At 40.9% G+C, this 19833-nt stretch overlaps 1 protein-coding gene across 1 annotated transcript in view; it reads left to right on the top strand.

The window, feature by feature from the left end:
* dkk2 (dickkopf WNT signaling pathway inhibitor 2) overlaps positions 1-14407 on the top strand; it is a 46639-nt gene extending 32232 nt beyond the window's left edge. The window contains exons 3-4 of the mRNA XM_072583904.1: positions 5184-5333; positions 9171-14407. Coding sequence (XP_072440005.1) covers positions 5184-5333; positions 9171-9409 — 389 coding nt within the window. The 3' untranslated portion in view covers positions 9410-14407. The remainder of the gene's footprint in view (positions 1-5183; positions 5334-9170) is intronic.
* Positions 14408-19833: the final 5426 nt, after the last annotated feature.

Below are 19833 nucleotides of genomic sequence, written 5' to 3'. Positions count from 1 at the left end.
GATACATTACACTCTCCTCCCTTCTTCAAGTCATTAATGTAGAGAGTAAATAATTGAAGCCCGGGATGGACCGTTATGTCATTCAACTAGTTAAGTTTGTCCAAACTAAATATAAGATCCTATAATCTCAGCTCCCTGTCTTCTGGGTGTTAACCAACTAACACACTGGGAATTAAAATAAGTTTCAAATTCTCTGCGGCAATTGTGTTGGAGTCACATCTCCTCCCATCCCCGCCCCAAATCAAATTTGACCCTGTATAGCTGAAAAGGCAACACATCTGATTCCAGGTTTGTCCAAAGCAGTCTAATGAATGCCAGGTTGGACCTTAGTATTTGGGATTCAATGCAAATCCCTACACCTGGTTCAGGTTTCTCTATTTTGAGGTCGCGGAGAGCTGCCCAGAAACTCAAAACTGCAGAGAGAGGTCTGTTTGGAAGACACAAAGTAACCTCAGGATATGAACTTTGGGATTGAAATTCAGAATGTTGATGTTAAGCTTACTTTGAATAAGTGTGAGTACATTGCATTTATCATCAGTTTCATCTAGTCTGATCCATTTAATAGGAAAACAGTCTAATAGAAAAGAATAGTAGGGGAATAGGTAACACAAGATTATAGTAATTCGACAGTCTACGGATGGTGTGTTGAGGTTGGACAGGACATTGGTGAGGCATCTTCTACAGTACTGAGTGCAGTTCTAAGAAGAATATTATTAAACTGGAGAGGGTTCAGAAAAGATTTACCAGGATGTTGCTAGGAATGGAGGGGCTGAGATATAAAAATAGACTGGGATGTTTTCACTGGAGCGTAGGAGCTTGAGGGGTGACTTTATCGAGGTTTATAAAATCATGAGGAGTGGAGATAAGCAGAGTGGAAAGGGCCTTTTCCCTAGGATGGGAGAGTTCAAAACTAGAGGACATACATTTAAGGTGAGAGGAGAAAGATTTTAAAAGTTTGTGAGAGGCAACATTTTACACAGAGAGTGGTTAATGTGTGGAATGAACTGCCTTATGGATTGATGGATGCAGGTACAGTCACAACATTTAAAAGAGTACATGAATAGGAAAGGTTTGGAGGGACATGGGCCAAATACAGGCAGATGGGACTAGTTTAGTTTGGGAACATGATTAACGTGAATTGGTTGGATCGATGCGTCTGTTTCTATGCTATATGAGTCTATGACTATGACTCTCAGTTCAGATTTCCATTGAATTCAGAGAGTATAGAAAATGGAGTGGTTTGTCATTGTCTGTTCCAGTGTTACCTCCTGAGACCAATGCCCCTTAATGAGCTTTTAAACACAGAGCGATTTCAGAACCTGCTCTTTGGATGTGCGTTTGATGTTTAACTACTCCGTTTCCAAGTTCAGGAGTTCATGATAGTGACACTGGGTGCATAAATCCTTCTCAGAAGGGAAAAGAACAGTAAAACATGCAAATGGTACACAAGAGTCCAAAGTATCTTGCATAACTCAAAATGGAGCTCCAGTATCACCAGTGTGTTTATTTTAAACTATTGTTGGTTTGTTACTGTTTTATTTCTCCTGGGAAATTGTGTGCCACACAGTACCAGTACCAAAACCACCCTGCTTTGTAATTTATTTTGTAATCATTGCAACCACGTTGCCTTGTGACTTCATGTCGCTCTAACCAATGTCATCTAAGAGTTGACACACAGTGCACAGCCCACCACAGCCTGCCCCTGATCTTCTTCTTCGTTTTATGTCTGGAAGCAGCAAGTCTGAAGTCATGTGACCTCATAAAACACGAACCTCAACTTAACCAATGGACTGGAATCAAGGACTAAGTCATTTTGTGCTCTGGAAAATCATTTAGAATTGTTGACATTGCGATATAGAATGAGGCCATTTGACCCATCGAACCAGTTTTGAAGCAAATTCTTCAACTTGCCAAGTTCCAATGCATGGCCCTGTGCCACTTTGTATCCCATTTAGATCAAGCTCCTAAACAAACATCTGCATTTTATTTATTTTGTACACCATTTTGGCAAACATGATTTTAACAGAAGCTATGGTTACGTTTTGTTAAAAGAACATGGAGGCATTATTTCTTTTTATTTCATGACCATACTGATGGCAGGACAACTTTATACATCGGGAATCTGAACTAGTTCTGTATATATCTTTAGAATTGAACTTTTTGGAGCAAGAGTCCCATCGGGCAGAAGATACAAAAGTTTGGAAACACATACCAACAGATTCAAGAACAGCTCCTTATCCACTGTTATCAGATTTATGAACAGACCTCTCATGTATTAGAGTTGATCTTTCTCTGCACCTTCTCTATAGCTGTAACATTATATTCTGCATTCTGTTCGATTACGCTATTGTATGATTTGTCTGGTTAACATGCAAAACAATACATTTCACCATATCTCAGTACATGTGACAATAGTAAATCAACTCAAAATCAAAATCTAAAAAAAGCATAATTTGCAGTAGCAACAACCATTAAAAAGGTCAGGCATACTCAAATAGTGCAAATTTGGACAAGTTGCATAGTTTTGATTGATGTAATTTATTTCAATAGAATATGATTGAGAAGCTTACTCAGATCCTACCGATGCTATGGAACTGTGAGAGCCACTGGAAAAGAGAGGGAGATACAGCATTTATTTAATGATAAGAACTTCTCACGTTATTATTGTTCAGGCCAGTTGTGTAAGATTCTCAAGGGACTTCTACCAGCTGATGTCTTATGATTTGTGACTCCCACATAATCATTCCATTCTACTTAGTGAAAAGAAATCTTAACTGTAACTAGAAGAAAGTGAGGACTGCATTGCTGGAGATCAGAGTCGAGAGTGTGGTGCTGGAAAAGCCCAGCAGGTCAGGCAGCATCTGAGGAGCAGGAGAATCGATGTTCCAGCACCACATTCTTAACTGTAACTAGTACCTACTTGTTGAAGATAAAGCAAGAACTTCTTTTGAGTTAGTGCCTTTAACAAGCTCAGAATCTTCCAGCCAACTGAATGTTGTGGCTGTCAACTTTTACACAGCAAGATCTAACAAACAGTAATACAAATCGTTTCAGTGATGTTTGTGTAGAATTAATGTTGGCCAGGTCTCCATGGAGATGTTGTCTTCTGCTTTGGATTGAGAGTGCTGATGGGGACTGATTTTAACATCTCATCAAAAAGATGTCAGTCCTTCTGTGTTGACTGGAGAGATGACCTACATTACATTGCATTTTGTGAATGCAAATTTGCTGTAAAGCGATTCACAAATCGGGGACGCTGTTTCTAAAGTGCGAGCGTTTAGTGCAATTACAGCGTCAACACTTTAAGTGCTGTTCCTAAAACCTGATTTTTCTATAATGTGGAGTTGCACAAGAAGGCAATTGTTGAATGAGAGAAGAACTGACTGTATGCACTTACTGTTCCAAATTGAAGCATCTAAGCTTCTGACTTGGAGTTGAAAGTTATCCCACTGAGCCGCTGAAGATGGATACAATCTGTAATTCCGACAGCATCCACTACGGAGCTTTGGCACTGTTGGGACTGCAGGAGTAGCCAATCAGATTGCTTGGCTGTTCAATAAGTGAGCTGAAAATGTGTTGCTGGAAAAGCGCAGCAGGTCAGGCAGCATCCAAGGAGCAGGAGAATTGACGTTTCGGGCATGAGCCCTGTTCAATAAGTGAGACTTCCTCCCACTGCAGAGCAGAAGTCCCAAAATCCATCAGTTTAGCCCAACCACGATGCATTATAGCTGCAAGGCAGGCCTGATATTGCTGACCTTTCTTGGTGAGCTGTCAGCCTCTCCTCTTCATCCCCAGCAATTTTTTTGTCCCTTGCTTCCTTATTACAACCACTCCTGAACTGTGCAGGTACACACGCACACGTCCTTAATCACAGCTATACAGATATACGTACACATAAGGACATGTACCCAGATGTGTTTAAATCTTAATCCTGCAACCCCTCCCATTCTGATCTCTCCAATTGTTGCTTGCTACACTGTTCCTCAATGCAGGTTCAAGGAACAGACCAATTAGCACAAAATTAGTAGTTTGCAACCTCCCAGATTTCACATTGCATTCAACAACTTTAGTGAGGGTTTTAGGGTGCGCTGATAGTGTCTCCACCTCTCATCTAGGCAGCCTGGGTTCTGATGAAGGGCTCTTGCCCGAAACATTGAGTTTCCTACTCCTCAGATGCTGCCTGATCTGCTGTGCTTTTCCAGCACCACTCTAACCTTGAGCCTGGGTCCAAGCCCCAGCATTCCAATGATTAGCAATAACTGACATGAGCAGGTTGTTTAGAAAATAACAGCACACCACAACCTCTGATCCCAGCTTTTCAAGCAGCAGTCAATGTCATTCCCATTTGACCCACCTTTTGTTTTATAACTTTTCCCATTCCCACCAACTCTTTGCCTTTTCCTGCCTCCCATCCGATCACAGATCTTCCCTTCTGTTGTTTCCATGTCTCCCATCCCACTCTCTGCACTGGATTACAAATTCCCAAGTCTGTAACTCTTTCCAGTTGTAGTTGAAAACCTGAAACACTAACTCTGTTTTGACATAACACAACCAGACATGTTGGTTATCAAACTGTTACCCTTTCTAATGCTCCATTGGTAGGCGCTAAAAGAGGAAAGGTTTCCTGGTCAGCCAGAACTGAATGGCAGTTGGAGCACAAACCATGTTCCCCCACCCCGATGATAAAAGGCGTCACATGCATGTTCTTGATGTGACTAAGTATTATCCCCCTCTGACACAATCAATCAATCAGCCACATACAAACACAGACACAAACAGAGACACAAATTCACACACACAATCAGACACAAATAATTAAATACATAAATGCAAACACACACACACACAAATGAACACACAAATTCAGAGACACATAAACACAGATACACACACATACTCACATACAAGTGTATTTAAACACCCACATGCATGTCTACAAGTACAGATAGATACATGTGCAAATATCCACAGAGGAAGCATTAACAATCTACCATGCAGCAGATATAGGGAATTAAGTATTCTTGTGCTGAAGGTGTAAGAGACTGAGAGACACTTCTGTGCAAATCGGACAAGTTAAAGCTAAATCTGCCCTCCTCCACCTTGATCAATTAATTGCAGCTAATCTTTAACCATGAGTGTGTAATGCCTGATGTAGTTGCAGCTATTGTTATCCTTTCCCTCAGGTATCTGTGTACCACTTCTTGAAGGCACCAGTCGCAGAACCCTCCCCGGGGACATACAAGAGCACACCAAGAAGGGAACCCACCATGGATCCAAGGGCACATATTGGCAGATTGTGGGAAACACACAGGCGAAACCATCACGGGAGAAAGGTTAGTGGCACCATCATCTTTCAGCAGAATCAGCAACATGTGGGAAAATATCACACCTTACCATCTCCAGCAATAATGTGGAGTGAGAACGACTTCAGTCAGATCTAGAACCCAATACCAGCTGCTTTGTGCTGCCCATGTAGTAATCATAGAATCCCTACGGTGTGGAAGCAGGCCCTTCAGCCCATTGAGTCCATATCAACCCTCTGAAGAACTTGCCACTCAGACCCTCCCCCTCTACCCTATCCCTGTAGCCCTGCACTTCCCATGGCTAATCCACCTAACCAGTATATCTTTGGATCAAATCATTCTGTATGATACAGTGTCACTTACAGTATATTCTGACTCAGGCACTCTGAGGTAAGCTGGGGGGAAATAGAGGAAAGGATGAGAATAACATTTTTCATCTGTACATTTAGTACAGCCCTTGAAATTCACGACAGCAACTTCTGAAGGGTAATGAAGGTGCCTGAGGCTGAATCTAGCCAAAGATAATTGTGGGTTTTTGCAATGGTTTTCAGTCAACCCAAAGACTTTTTCTTCAACCCCATAATCTACACTTGGCAGGTTCCCCTGTACATTGCTAATATAGTTCTGTTCTCCTATTGCTCTGTTAAGTTGCAGCAGTCACGCACTGGGCCATTAGTGGCTTCCATGAATAACAATAAGTGAAATAGCAAGGATGTTTGGCTTGGTGACAAGCTTGTCAAAACTCCAAGGGAACCTCAGAAGAAGCCACTTGTTCCTCCCAATCTGGTCAAATGTGTTCACGTATTAGAAGAATTCAGATGTCAAGCTTTTGCCAGCATTGTTAGATTTAGACTCCTGGTTTCCAATTTCTTTATTTACATACTCAAGCTTTAAATTTAAATCCAGCAAATGAAAGACTTGCTCAGCTACTGTTGATCATTTCCTGAAGAGTTTAGATGAAAATGATCAACGCAGACTGATCGATTCGCTGATTCGCATTGGTGGAGTACTGCACACCAGTGCAATGGTCAGCAGCAGTTTTCCAAAGTTTGTGTTGAAAAGTGTTGTTGGGGGAAGAGTTAACCAGCTCAACCAAGCTTCCTCCAACCTCACCCTCCTATTTGACCCTCAGCTGAGTTTCTGACACATATTCTTTCATTCATAAGGACCAACTCATTTCAGCTTTGTACCAGCACTTGGTCCTATGACTGAAACACTCACCCTTGCCTTTGTCAACTCCAGACTTCACCACTTCAATGTACCTCTCCTTTTCTGTGCTTCCCTACCTCTGCTTCCATCCCAGATCAAGTGATAGAGACTCATTTTTTCCTGTCTTACCTGATCTACATCCTCAATGCCTTCAATTTAAAGTTCATTTTTATGTTCAAATCCCTCCTATCTGTGGAACTCCCTCCTAGTTTACAATCACCTATGAGCTCCACGTTCCTATGACATTTCTCTCTTGGAGGTGCCCTGCCTAATCTAACACTTTGCTGTTATTGGCTGTGTCTTTGACTTTCCAACTCTCTCCAGTTCCCTTCTCACACGTTCCTACCGCTGCATTGCAGAGAGAGACTTTTAACCCACTTCTTTGCCCCAGCTTTGTTCATCCCCCTATTATTAACTGCTGTTTTTGATTCTTCATTGATGTGGTCGTGCGTTTCAGTACTTTAATAATCCTATTTCGAGACAGTTAAGATTTTGTCCTAATTTTGAATTGCCCCATGCTGTGGGGAAAGACCCTCTATGTTCACCTTAACCATGCTCCTCCTGATTTTATAAACCTTTCTAAGGTCACCCCTCAGACACCAACAATCTAGTGAGAAAAGTCCCACCCTATCCAGCCTATTTTTATAACTCAAACCCTCCATTCCCTGAAACGTCATGGTAAATCTTTTCCAAATCCTCTCCAATTTAATAATATCCTTTCTATAGCAGGGCAATCAGAACTGCACACAGTACTCAAGAAGTCTCACCAATATCTAGTACAATCTCAACATGGCGTGCCAACTCCTATACTCAAAGGCCTGAGCAATGAGGGCAAGCAAGCTAAATGCCTTCTTAAGCACCCTGTTTACCTGTGATGTAAATTTAAAAAAGAATTAAGTACCTGAACCCATATGTCTGTCTGTTCTGCAACACTACCCAGGGCCCTACCATTAATTGCATAAGGTCTACCCTTGTTTGTTTTACCAAAATGCACTACCTTGCATTTATCCAAATTAAACTCTATCTGCCACTCCTCAGTCCATTGACCTAATTGATCAAAGTCTCTTTATAATCTTAGATAACCTTCTTCACTTTCAAGTACACCACCAATGTTGGTGTCATCTGCAAACTCACTAACCAGCTTCCGATATTCTCATCCAAACTGTTTATACAAATGACTAACAAAAGTACTACTGGTCACAGGCCTCCAGTCTGAAAAACGCCACCACCCTCTGTTTCCTACCATCAGCTAGGAGAAAGTGAGGCCTGCAGATGCTGGAGAGTCAGAATCAAAAAGTGTGGTGCTGGAAAAGCACAGCAGGTCAGGCAGCATCTGAGGAGCAGGAGAGTCGACATTTCAGGCATAAGCCCTTCATCAGGATTCCTGACTCCTACTGTTAAGTCAATTTTGTATCCAATTGGCAAGCTCCCTCTGAATCCCATGTGATCGAACTTTACTAATTGGTCTACTTAATCAAACGGTTTACTAAAGTCTGTGTAAACAACATCTACTGCTTTACCCTCATCAATCCTTTTAGTTACTTCCTCAAAAGACTCAATCAAATTTATGAGACACAGTTTCCCTCAAACAAAACCATGCTGACTATCCCTAATTAGTCCTTGCCTCTCCAAATGCATGTAAATCCTATCATTCATAATCACCTCTGACAGCTTACCTACCGCCAATGTCAGGCTCACATGTCTATAACTCCCAGGCAGAAGACAACGCATTAGCCACCCTCCAGTCCTCCAACACCTCACTAGGTACTTCCAGATACCTGGAGAATTGCAAATGTTATATTATTGTTCAAAAGTGGGTGTAAGGATAACTTACCCTGGGATTAAGTTAACAGTCAGTTGGCCAATGAAAGAAAGCCAGAGAAGATTTGTTAAAGACAAACCATATTCAACTAACTCAATTGACATTTTTGATGAAGTTACAGGAAGAGCTGATTAGGGTAATGCAATTGATGTGGGATGCATGGCCTTCCAAAAGACCATGCAAAGCACTATCAACAACAATAAACACCCATTATCTGCCAGAGAAACATTTTATTATCGATACCCCCTTTCCATCTCACTCCCCTGGGGTGACCACACTTCAGATGAGGTAGATATCTGAGATCAGTCAGCCATTTGCCCAAACCTAACCTCCGATGCATTCCCACCTCTCCTCCCAGGATTGGCAACATTGTTGTCCCACACCTGCTGCTAAGCTATGGAGTTCACTTCTTAAACCCCTTACAGTCTCCTTCGCATTCAAGCTCTTTGACCACTGGCCATCCAGCCATGTCCATGTCACACAAATAAAAAAAAAAGTACTGGGTCCAACCCTGCAGATATCACCTTTTGGTTCTTTGGTGCTAATTGTCTATTCATGTTTGTGGCAAAAGTGAAGGCTACAGATACTGGAGATTAGAGTCAAGAGGGTGGTGCTGGAAAAGCACAGCAGGTCAGACAGCATCTGAGGAGCAGGAAATTCCTGATGAAGGGCTTTTGCCCGAAATGTCAATTATCCTGCTCTTTGGATGCTGCCTGACCTGCTGAGCTTTTCCAGCACCACACTCTTGACTCTATTCATGTATGTGGCCAAGCTTTGCTTTTCCAATATTAAAGATGCCAAATAAGTGCACATTGGTTGTTATTCTTATTACGCAGGTCACGAAGGGGACTCGTGTTTGCGCTCCTCAGACTGCGCAGAAGGGTTCTGCTGTGCTCGCCACTTTTGGACCAAGATCTGTAAGCCAGTCCTCCGCCAAGGGGAAGTATGTACAAAGCAGAAGAGGAAGGGTTCGCATGGTTTGGAGCTTTTCCAACGCTGTGACTGTGCAAAAGGACTAGCCTGTAAAGTCTGGAAAGAGGCCAAATCAAGGTTGCACATCTGCCAGAAAATCTGAGTATGTCGGGATTCCACTGTGGCCCTGAGACTGTGAAGCAAGGTGCTTTTGTCGGAGCACATTGTGTAAATAATACAGGATTTGTTAAAGTGCCATTTCTCTCACCAGAGTTCATCCATGCTTATTGCAAAAGAACATAGAGCACCAGGTCTGAAGACCACAGCACATCCATTCTGATCATTCTATGATAGCCTAGCACATCCAAATTAATTGAAGACAGTCAGAAACCTTAGTGGGGAGTGTTGAGTTTAGTCTTTCATTTACTATTCCATTTATAAAGTATATGAAAAAGCATAATTCTCAGGATGTAGGCGTTGCAGAAAAGGTGGCCGTTTTTAGCCCCTCCCTAGCTGCTCCTTGAGCTGATGGTAGTTTTGAACTGTTTCAGTCAGTGGTGAAGGTATTGAGGCATTGAAGGTATTCAAGTTTTTGATTCAAATAATTATAACACAAAGTAAGTCTCTGCAAATGTCTTTCCACACTCTTGCCTCACTGGTTCTACACTGGCATTTTGAACGATTTCTTCTTGTGATCAGTGCAATGCCATCTGTATATTGACTACCACAAGCTCTGCAATGGTTCAGCCTTCTTCTGTAACCACTGCAGTCCCTTTGATCTGCATCTCACATTTTGTTTTCCTAGCATACTGGAGAAGATCAGCCACTCGTCAATGGTGTTGCCCCAAAATGGTGTTCATTTCAACTGTATGATCTGTAATTGTTAATATTACACAGTGAAACGCTCTGCTTATAATTCAGTGTATGTCTTACAACAGTGACAGTGTATACCAGACCATGAAAATATAAGTTAATTTACAGTTCCATTGTCAGTGACATAATTGACAAACACAGACATGAGGAATATAGGAAGAGGAATCGACCATTCAACCCCTTCACCTCCTTTACCATTTAATCAGATCATGACTGCTGTGTACCTCAGTGTACTCACTATTTCTGTTTAATAGCCTGGGATTCCCACAGTTGTTCACGGAATTAATTCACAAGTCTCACAAAAGGTAGCAATGATGCCACAAAATAAAAAAACAATTAGAGGACAGTATATGCTAACTTAGCTCAACTAGGAATAAATATTAACGTATCATTAACATAACGCCAACCAAAATGTGAGAAGGCCATTTTGAATTAATCACTAACTACATGGTTGAAGTTATTAGGTCTTGTCATGTTGACTGAAATGGGCTAAAGGGCCTGTTAATCAAATTCTTTTTTCAGCCTCCCATAAAAGTCTTTATTTCTCTTCCATGATGCTTAAACTAATGAATATATTTTGCAAAACAAAGTAAAGAAAGGCATTGTGGTCAATTTGAAGGTGGCATATGTTATTTTGTGCTGTAGTAAATCTGTCATTACTTTATATTGTACAGATTTATGTAAAATGGGTTAAAATACTGGGAAGGAGATGGTGACAGACTCAGAGCAGACAGACAGATTGGTAGGATGGACAAATGTTTAATCAAGTTTAATGCAGTGAAGTAATGTATTCTGGAATGAAGACTGAGGAGAAATGTTACAGAGATCTAAAGGGTCACAGGCACAGATTCTAGGATATGGCCAAATAATTTGACAAGGATATTGAAATAAAAAGGGATCCTTGGCTTTATAAATAGAGTCACAGGGTACAAAAGAAACAAACTTATGGCAAAATTTTAAGAAAACACTGGCTTAACTTCCAGTTGAAGAATTGTGTCCCATTCTGGGCAACATCATTTTGGAAAGATGTTAAAACCTTGGAAAGGGCGCAGAGGACATTGAAAAAGATGCTCCCAGTGATAAGCAACTTCAATTCTGTAGAGACACTAGTCCCACTGTAATACGAATATAAGAAGATAAGAACTAGGAGCAGGAGTAGGCCACTTGGCCCGTCGAGGCGGCTCTGCAGTTTAATAAGATCATGGCTGATCTTTTCATGAACTCAGCTCCACTTACTTGCCTTAATCCCTTTACTGTTCAAAATCTATCTATCTTTGCTTTAAAAACATGCAACGAGGTAGCCTCAACTGCTTCAGTGGAATTCCAGAGATGATCTTTCTCCTTAGCGCAGAAAACGTTAAGGGAGTGGTTAAAAGATAGTCTCAAATTTAAGAAGTGGACTACAGAGGGAGAAATTATTTCCACTATTGACAACCAGAAGATGCAGATGGAGGTAATTGATAAAAGAACGAGGAAGGAGATGAGGTGAAATTATTTTACACAGTTAGTTGTTATGATCTGGAACGCATTTTCTGAAAGGATGTTGAAAGAAGATTCAATAATAACTTCAAAAGGTAACTGGATACGTAATTGAAATCGAAAGTCTTGCAGAACTCTGAGGAACGAGCAGCATGAGTTGATCTATTTGAATAGCTTTTACAAAGCTTCTGTGCCATGTGATTCTGTTTATACTGATCTGTTTTCCAATTCTTACCTCTTGTTCAACGTGAACGATTCAACTAACATGGGGCACATGTTAAAAATCAGATCAAGCCCTTTGAAACAGTTGTGTTACCTGGAGGCAGAAAGGGTTGAAAGAGAAGTGACAAGGGAGGTTAGTGGGGTTGATCTTTCAAAAGGCCTCAGTCATCCTCTGTTCCTGCAGGTTCTATTTGATCTCAATATTTTCAATTCAACAGAGCAGCAACATAATTTGCACTCATGTTGGCATCTTCATCATGAAACCTTCGAGATTTTGACCTGATCGTTTCAGACAGACAAAACGGTTACAAGCAGAATAACGCACAATAAAACGAATGACAACTCTAAAAAGAAAATATTGCTTTCTTCTGTAGCAGAACTGGGATGCTAGGAAAGCGGAAATCCATTATGCACCATTCCAAATTTTCTTTTCCATTTTCAGTTCTGTTGTGAAAGTGAGCTGCCAGGTAAAAACAATGACTGGAGATGCTGGAAACCAGAATCTAGATTAGAATATGCTGGAAGAGCACAGCAGTTCAGGCAGCATCCAAGGAGCAGTAAAATTGACATTTCGGGCAAAGGCCCTTCATCAGGAATACATGGAGCCCCATGCAGCATTAGTAATGTTGCCTCCAAGTTATCTTAAAATAGACTTTCCATTTAAGAATGCCAACATACGATATAAGTACATATCAGGAATTTGCACAATTCCTGTAATAAAATTAATGAATGCAGGATCAGGGTCCGTATGTCTGAAGTGTACATTACTGGCAGGTACTGGGAATAGAAACCTCCCCTAATGGTGTTGACTTGGGATCAGATAACCTAGTTAGACTTCACAGATACAATCATATGCACACACCTGCTAATGTTTAATGTAACTTCACCCCTGCGGTAGCCAGGGAATATGGAGCTTTTTTTTAATGCAACAGGAGGAATTGTCACAATGCTTACAGTTCGGGGCAGTGGGTGAAATTTTAAGAGCCAGGTTTAGCAAAGAAAAAAAAAGACGGGTGTCAGTCACGATTTATAATCTAAAAATAGAAAAGGGCGCAGGCTGTGTTATCAAGACAGAGAAGCAAAAATGAAACCTGTAAGTGACGGCTGAACCTTGGCAATGTAAATTTGTACAGGATTTTATGTACAGTATTGTAAGCCAAAACTTGGGGCCTTCTTAAAGAAATAAAATCAAGCCAGTTCCTTTTTTAGCAGTGCATGCTCAGTTCAGGTTTGCTGCGACTGCATGTAACTTGCTTTTGTTTTGTTTAAGAGTTCCCTACAAATATCAAAATATATTGTTAATAGGAGGACACCCTGAGGGTTTAAAGCACATAAAGGGCGCAATGAAGTATGTATTATTGATGAAAAATGCTTTCTCCGATAGATGTAACATAAAGAAGGCTATTTTAGTTTTCCCTTCTCACTCTAACACATAACAACAGTGAGTACAGAAGAATGAATAGCAAAACAATATTTGAAAGCATGTTGTAGAGAATAATGGGAGTGTTTACTAGAAAATCATCTCATTAAAAAAAGAGTTCAAATTGTTTATTAATCACTTGAATTTTGTTCTTACTGTTTATCTATCTTCACCTGTATCCCTTGATGAGATTATTTTCATTGTAATCATTTCAGCAGTTAATTTCCTAATAGCTACAGCAGTGCTGTCGATGATATAATGATTAACTTTGTGATTAGTCAGTCTGCGGTATGTTACTCAGAGATGGCACTATGTCAATGTAATACAGACATCCATAGGTTGAATGGGTGCAGGCATGGGTTTCCAAGCTGGTTTGGGACCTGTATGTGTACAAACTAGATCTGACTCTTCCAGAGGACTTTGATTCATCTCTGCTGCATCCCACTGACTATTATTTTGAGTAAAGTATGCAGGTACAACACCCTGTTGTCCCACTCTAAAGGAAAATTGGCCCATTACAAGTGAGGAAGAGTTAGGAAATGATAAACACCAGCTTGATTTCAGTGATGTTACAGTTGTCAGGGATGTAGAATTGCAGATGAATAAATTATCAGATTACACTTGTTCGCATAAGCAAAGATTTCAGAGCAGGAGAATTAGTGGGTGAAGTACCAAGTGCATGTTATAATAAAGCTTTTAGTTTTTTATTCACTTTGTGGCAACAATTAATCATAGTTTGCTGAACAAAGTTAAATGAAAACTGTTATCTCATTGCCCAATTTCTTAATTGCTTAAAAAGTAGCCATTATAATCAGAGAATATCCTTAAAGTTTTGCACTTACTTTCTTAAGCAGTCATCACAGATTTCAGAGGATTGAAGAAATCTTAATATTTTACTGAATTCAATCATCAAAGGTATTTGAACATTGAAAAAACGTAATCAAACTGTCTTGCTGTAGAATTCTTACATTCGTTGTCAGTGTTGCATTCAAGAGCTGTTAATATCATTCAACAGGAATTGATTATATTCAATTATTGTATTTTTCCAAATTTTAGAATGAATAACGATTTTTTGTATAGTGCAGTTTTACATGTATTCAGAATGATTTATTTTACATATGACAATTCATAATTTTTTAAATAAAGTAAATCATGATTGTTCATCAACTATGCTTTTTGCTTTTTACATAACACATTTCTTTAGTTGCTATGAAAAGGAACTATTATATCTTAATGCATCTAAAGTCATCTTGGACCGTAGGATTGCTCTTGTGTTAGAGAGAGAGAGAGAGATGACTGGTAGTGGATCACCACACCTCAGGCAAAGGATAAGGTTAAGAAGGTGTAACCTGAATGGAAACCTCAATCAGTTTGGGAATTGAACCTGTTGTTAGCATTGCTAACCAGTTGTTCAGCCAACTGAGCTAGACAACCCCCCCTACCCCCAATGTGGATACTAAATTGGGGAGCACAAAACTGTAGTCAGTGGTGACAAAAGAAGATTGACAAAATGGAATGGACCGAATTAAAGTTGGTAGAGTTCAAAGTATGGCCAGCAAAACAATTATGTTCAGTGACTGTGTGGAGTTTGCACATTCTCTCCGTGTCTGCGTGGGTTTCCTCCCACAGTCCAAAGATGTGCAGGTCAGGTGAATTGGCCATGCTAAATTGCCCGTAGTGTTAGGTAAAGGGGTAAATGTAGGGGTATGGGTGGGTTGTGCTTCGGCGGGTCAGTGTGGACTTGTTGGGCCGAAGGGCCTGTTTCCACACTGTAAGTAATCTAATCTAATCTAATCTAACATCCCAGAAATGGCCTCAAAGTATCTAGCTTGAGAATTTTAAAGACTCTCACATGGAAGACTCATTGGAGGCATGCTTCCAACCAAGCTTTTCATGAGTGTTGGGAACTTCATATGACATGACACAGAGGAAAATGCTCTTATTTAGAGAACTGAGTTCTCACTCATTGAGAAACCTGTAAACTGTACTGTGATGAAAACAGAAACTGACACATGAAGCTCCCAGCTGCATTGTAAAGAAGTTACAAAATTGTGGCTGAAAATTGAATGGATTTAAGATTTCATGGCAATAATTTGAAAGGAGGTCATGCTTCCTCACTGAATGATCAATCGCACTCCAGCTGAGCCCAAATTGGAACTTGTGTTTGTAATTACTGGAGGTTAATTTCTCATAGGTCTAAACATCTAAACCCAAATTCTAATGAATCATAAATTGAAAATGTATTAAATACTTTTACATTCTTCCAACATTTCAGAAGATAGAAAACCAAAAGCCTGCATAGAGCTATAATTATGTGACCAAATCTGGCTAAATTGCTTCGTCAGATTTACTTATGGTTAGAACAACACGCTGAAAAAGAATATACAAAAGCAGTAAAAATGGAACCAGCCCACAAGAAGTTAATAAACAACTTTCAGAAAGCTTTTTCTTGTCATATCTTCTTAACAGTTTCTGGAAATATAGGCTGTGATAGTAAATTGCATTAAGAAAATCACTGAGGCTCTATTGGGAGGTCCTAGTATTTATTAACTATGAGGTAAACAAATAACTAGAAATCTTGAGATGTTCATGGATTAAAGGGAATTTTTCTTCTGATGTCGAAGCTCAACTGTTAGGGATTATGAGTTTGATCAAATTAACCATCAAAGCAATAATGGTGACAATGACAACTTAAATCACACATTAAAAGGATTTTCTAAAAGTTTAGTAATCATAGATCACAAAGCCATCTGTACCTTGTGGATGTTTCCAAATCACTGCCATCTGTCAAGCGCCATGCTAATACCTTTAAACTGCTTATTTATCCATTTAACAGAGCCTTTTTATCAGCTATCTGTTTACTTGCTGAGTGAGTGTTGTCTCCCATTTTACAACACATTAGAAGAGGGTCTAGCCAGGTTAAGATCCCATGAAATAAAGGTATCAGTTTCTGTTTTCAATATAGGTATAGTTTACAGGTCTCTCAATGAGTGAGAACTCTTAGTTCTCTAAAAAGCAGAAAATGGAACATTAAATTCTTTGCTCCTGAGATTTATTTTGTAGCAGTGTGAAATCTTAATTTACCACATGACCTGATCTTTCCAGCAAGTCCACTAGTGCTACTCCTTTAAACACCGAAAGGTCCTTGCTTTTTCTCCAGAAAGGACTGGAATCAGTAACTTTACATTGCCGTAAGTGTTAGGAAAGGCAAGGATAGAAATTGGAGTGGAACAGCAATAGTTGTTCCCTGTGACATCAGCAACATTGGTGCTTTTAGCACCAAAGAGGTCAGTGTCAAACCTTTCCGAGCTGTGATGGTAGACTGGGGTATCGTTATCAGACAAGTAAATCACCAATCAAGGTGAATGCTTGGGAGGACATTAACCATGGGAGAAATTGCCATTGTTACCACCTCCTCGAAGGTGATTGTGCTCCTGAAACTGACATAGGTCCAAGCCCCTCATGGCAGTTGGTGGAATTTAAATTCAATTAGTAAAAGCAGGAATTCATAGAGTCATAGAGATGTACAGCACGGTAACAAACCCTTCGGTCCAACTCGGCCATGGTGACAAGATATCTTCAATTAATCTAGTCCCATGTGCCAGAATTTGGCCCATATCCCTCTAAACCCTTCCTATTCATGTCCCCATCCAGGTGCCTTTTAAATGCTGTAATTGTACCAGCCTCCACCACTTCCTCTGGCAGCTCATTCCTTACACGCACGACCTCTGCATGAAAACATTACCCCTTAGATCCCCAGTCACCTTCAACCTATTCCCTCCAGTTTTGAACTCCCCTATGCAGGGGTAAAACAGCTTGGCAATTCACCCTGTCTGTGCCCCTCATGATTCAATAAACATCTTATAAGGTCAGTCCTCAGTCTCTGACGCTCCAGCATAACTAGTCTAATCTCAGTTACCATGAAATTATTATCAATTGTCAAAAAAACTCAGGAGAATTCCTCTTTCCTCTTGCTAACATTTTGTTATGGGATCTTTTACAAGCACCTGAAAGAGCAGACTGGTTTAACATCTTGCTTTAAAGAAAGCACACTGGCCATGTTGCACTCCCCCAGTATTGAATCCCAGTGCTGTACTCAAGTCTCAGCCTGGATTCTGTATGTAAATCCTTCTAATCTGACTCAGCCTGAACTCACTGAACTCACTCAGTGACAATTAGCACATGTGTGTCCATGCTGAGGCATTGAAATAAAGAAAAACATTTCTCAGGTCATTGTAGAAGCTTGTCTTTTGAAATATGGTAGCTGAGATTGGGCCAGGTCTCATCTTGTGGGGAGTTGCTCCCATAAATGGAGCAAGATTCTCAGCCAATGCCCTTCACCAACTTACCCAATCCTCCACTTGGAATATTCTGCCCCACCTTTGATCCACTCCCGAAATAGACTTATATTTGTACAGAACAGAATGTACAATCACTCTGCCTCTCCCTGAGGGCTTATATAAGATCAAGCATTCACATGGTTGCAATGCCCTGAATAACCCTGAATAAAGATTAGCTGGAAAAACAGCAATACACAAACCCTTAAGGTGAGCGTTAGAAATAATTTGTGCAGTCAAAAGAAGTTTTGTGGATGACATACTTACAAAATATCCTTCGGCCTCAGGTTTGGTGGTGGAAAGGGACAAGATGATTGTGGGAATGAGAGGCTCATTTTGAAGGGTACAGGAGGGCAAGGGGGTTGTGAGTCTTTGGAACTCCTTAGCACAGAGAGCAGAGGGGGCAGAGTTGGTTTATACAATTAAGACTGAGATAGATAGATTCTTGATCAGTAGAGGAATGAAGGGTTACAGGGATAGGACAGGAAAGTGGATGCAAAGAGTGTCTCATCAGCCATGATCCTACTAAATAGTGGAACAGGTTTGAGGGGCTGAATGGTCTATTCCTGTTCTTATTTCTTATGGTTTTATAGTCTGAGAGCATTTGGATGAAGTTGAGTGCTGAGGAGACTTTAATGAGGCCTAAATACCAGCTTGGTCACTCACAAAAGGAAGCTTATGGTGTAGGGGGGTAACATCAGAGCACAGACAGAAGATTGGCTGGCTCGTTTCCCAGGGTGAGGGATTCAGTAATGAGGGGTTACACGTTCAAGGTAAGAGGTGAAAAGTTTAAGGGAGATACACGCGGAAAGTACTTTACACAGAGGGTGGTAGGTGCTTGGAATGCGTTACCAGCAGAGGTAGTAGACGCAGGCACGGTAGATTCATTTAAGGTGCATCTGGACAGATGCACGAGTAGGTGGGGAGCAGAGGGATACAGATGCTTAGGAATTGGGCGATGGGTTTAGACAGTAGATTTGGATTGGCTCAGGCTTGCAGGGCCGAAGGGCCTGCTCCTGGGCTGTAAAATTTCATGGTTCTTTGGCAGGAAACAGAGGCTGTCTAAATGGGACCCTGTCTGATTGGCAGTAAGCGACGAATGGAATCCTGCAGGCGTTGGTGCTGAGGTCTCAACTTGTTACAATCTGTATCAATGACTTCAATGAGGTAAGTATGGTAGTTCAATTTACAGATGATACAAAGGTAGGTAGGAAAGCATGTTGTAGAGAGATCATAAGGAGCTTGCAGATGATTAGAGACTGGTTGAGTGAATTGGCAAAACTTTTGTCAGGTAAAGTGTAATGTGGAAAGACGTGAAGCTGTTGACTTTGGTGAAAAGAATGAAAGCACAGAGTATTACTTAAGTGGAATTCCAAGGTAGAGAAGGGAGTTTACATGGGTGAGGGGGGACTTAATTGAAAAGTGTAATCCAGCAAAGTCATGTCAAGGTGGGAATAGAAAGGACGTTTGCTCTTGGGCTGAATCCAGAACGAGACACCGTTTGAAAATCTGAGGCCCTTTCAGGAGAATTTGAGGGGAATTTATTTTTCTCTCCGAATGACTTTAGAACTCTGGGCCTAGGAAGGAATACATTGAAGACAGAGACGAAGAGGCTCGTGTGAGGTGAAGAATCGAAGGATATCAGCGGGGAGGGGAATATAAAATTCAAAACACTTACTGGCTGACACAGCAGTCTCAAGGGACTGAATGGCATCCTGCTGCTCCTAGCTCCTACATTCACAGACCAGCTGGGCTGAATGGCCTCATTTAGTGCTGCAAACCCTATGTCATTTCACACTGGATACTAGCAGCTTTATTTTGTTGGGGGTGGCAAGGTATGTAGGTTCCTAACAGATCATGTGATGGCCCTTTGGGGCGGTCAGAATATTTTGAAGGCCTCAGGGTGATGGAGTAGACATTCAGAGGTCTCGGATTCATCCAGAGAGCAGTTGAGGCCAAAACATTCAATGTTTTCAAGAAAGAGTTAGAAACTGTTCTGAGGGCTAAAGGGGTCAAAGGGGAGAAAGTGGGAGCAGGGTATTGAGTCGGATGATCAGCCATGATCAAGTTTTTTTTTAAAGATTACCTACAGTGTGGAAACAAGCCCTTCAGCCCAACCAGTCCAACCGACCTTCCGAACAGTAACCCACCCAGACCCATTTCCCTCTGACTAATGCACCTAACATTATGGGCAATTTAGCATGGCCAATTCACCTGACCTGCACATCTTTGGACTGTGGGAGGAAACCGGAGCAC

Source organism: Chiloscyllium punctatum, chromosome 14 (assembly GCF_047496795.1).
Source record: "Chiloscyllium punctatum isolate Juve2018m chromosome 14, sChiPun1.3, whole genome shotgun sequence".
Classification (NCBI taxonomy): domain Eukaryota; kingdom Metazoa; phylum Chordata; class Chondrichthyes; order Orectolobiformes; family Hemiscylliidae; genus Chiloscyllium; species Chiloscyllium punctatum.
This window is presented reverse-complemented; position numbering and strand designations above follow the sequence as displayed.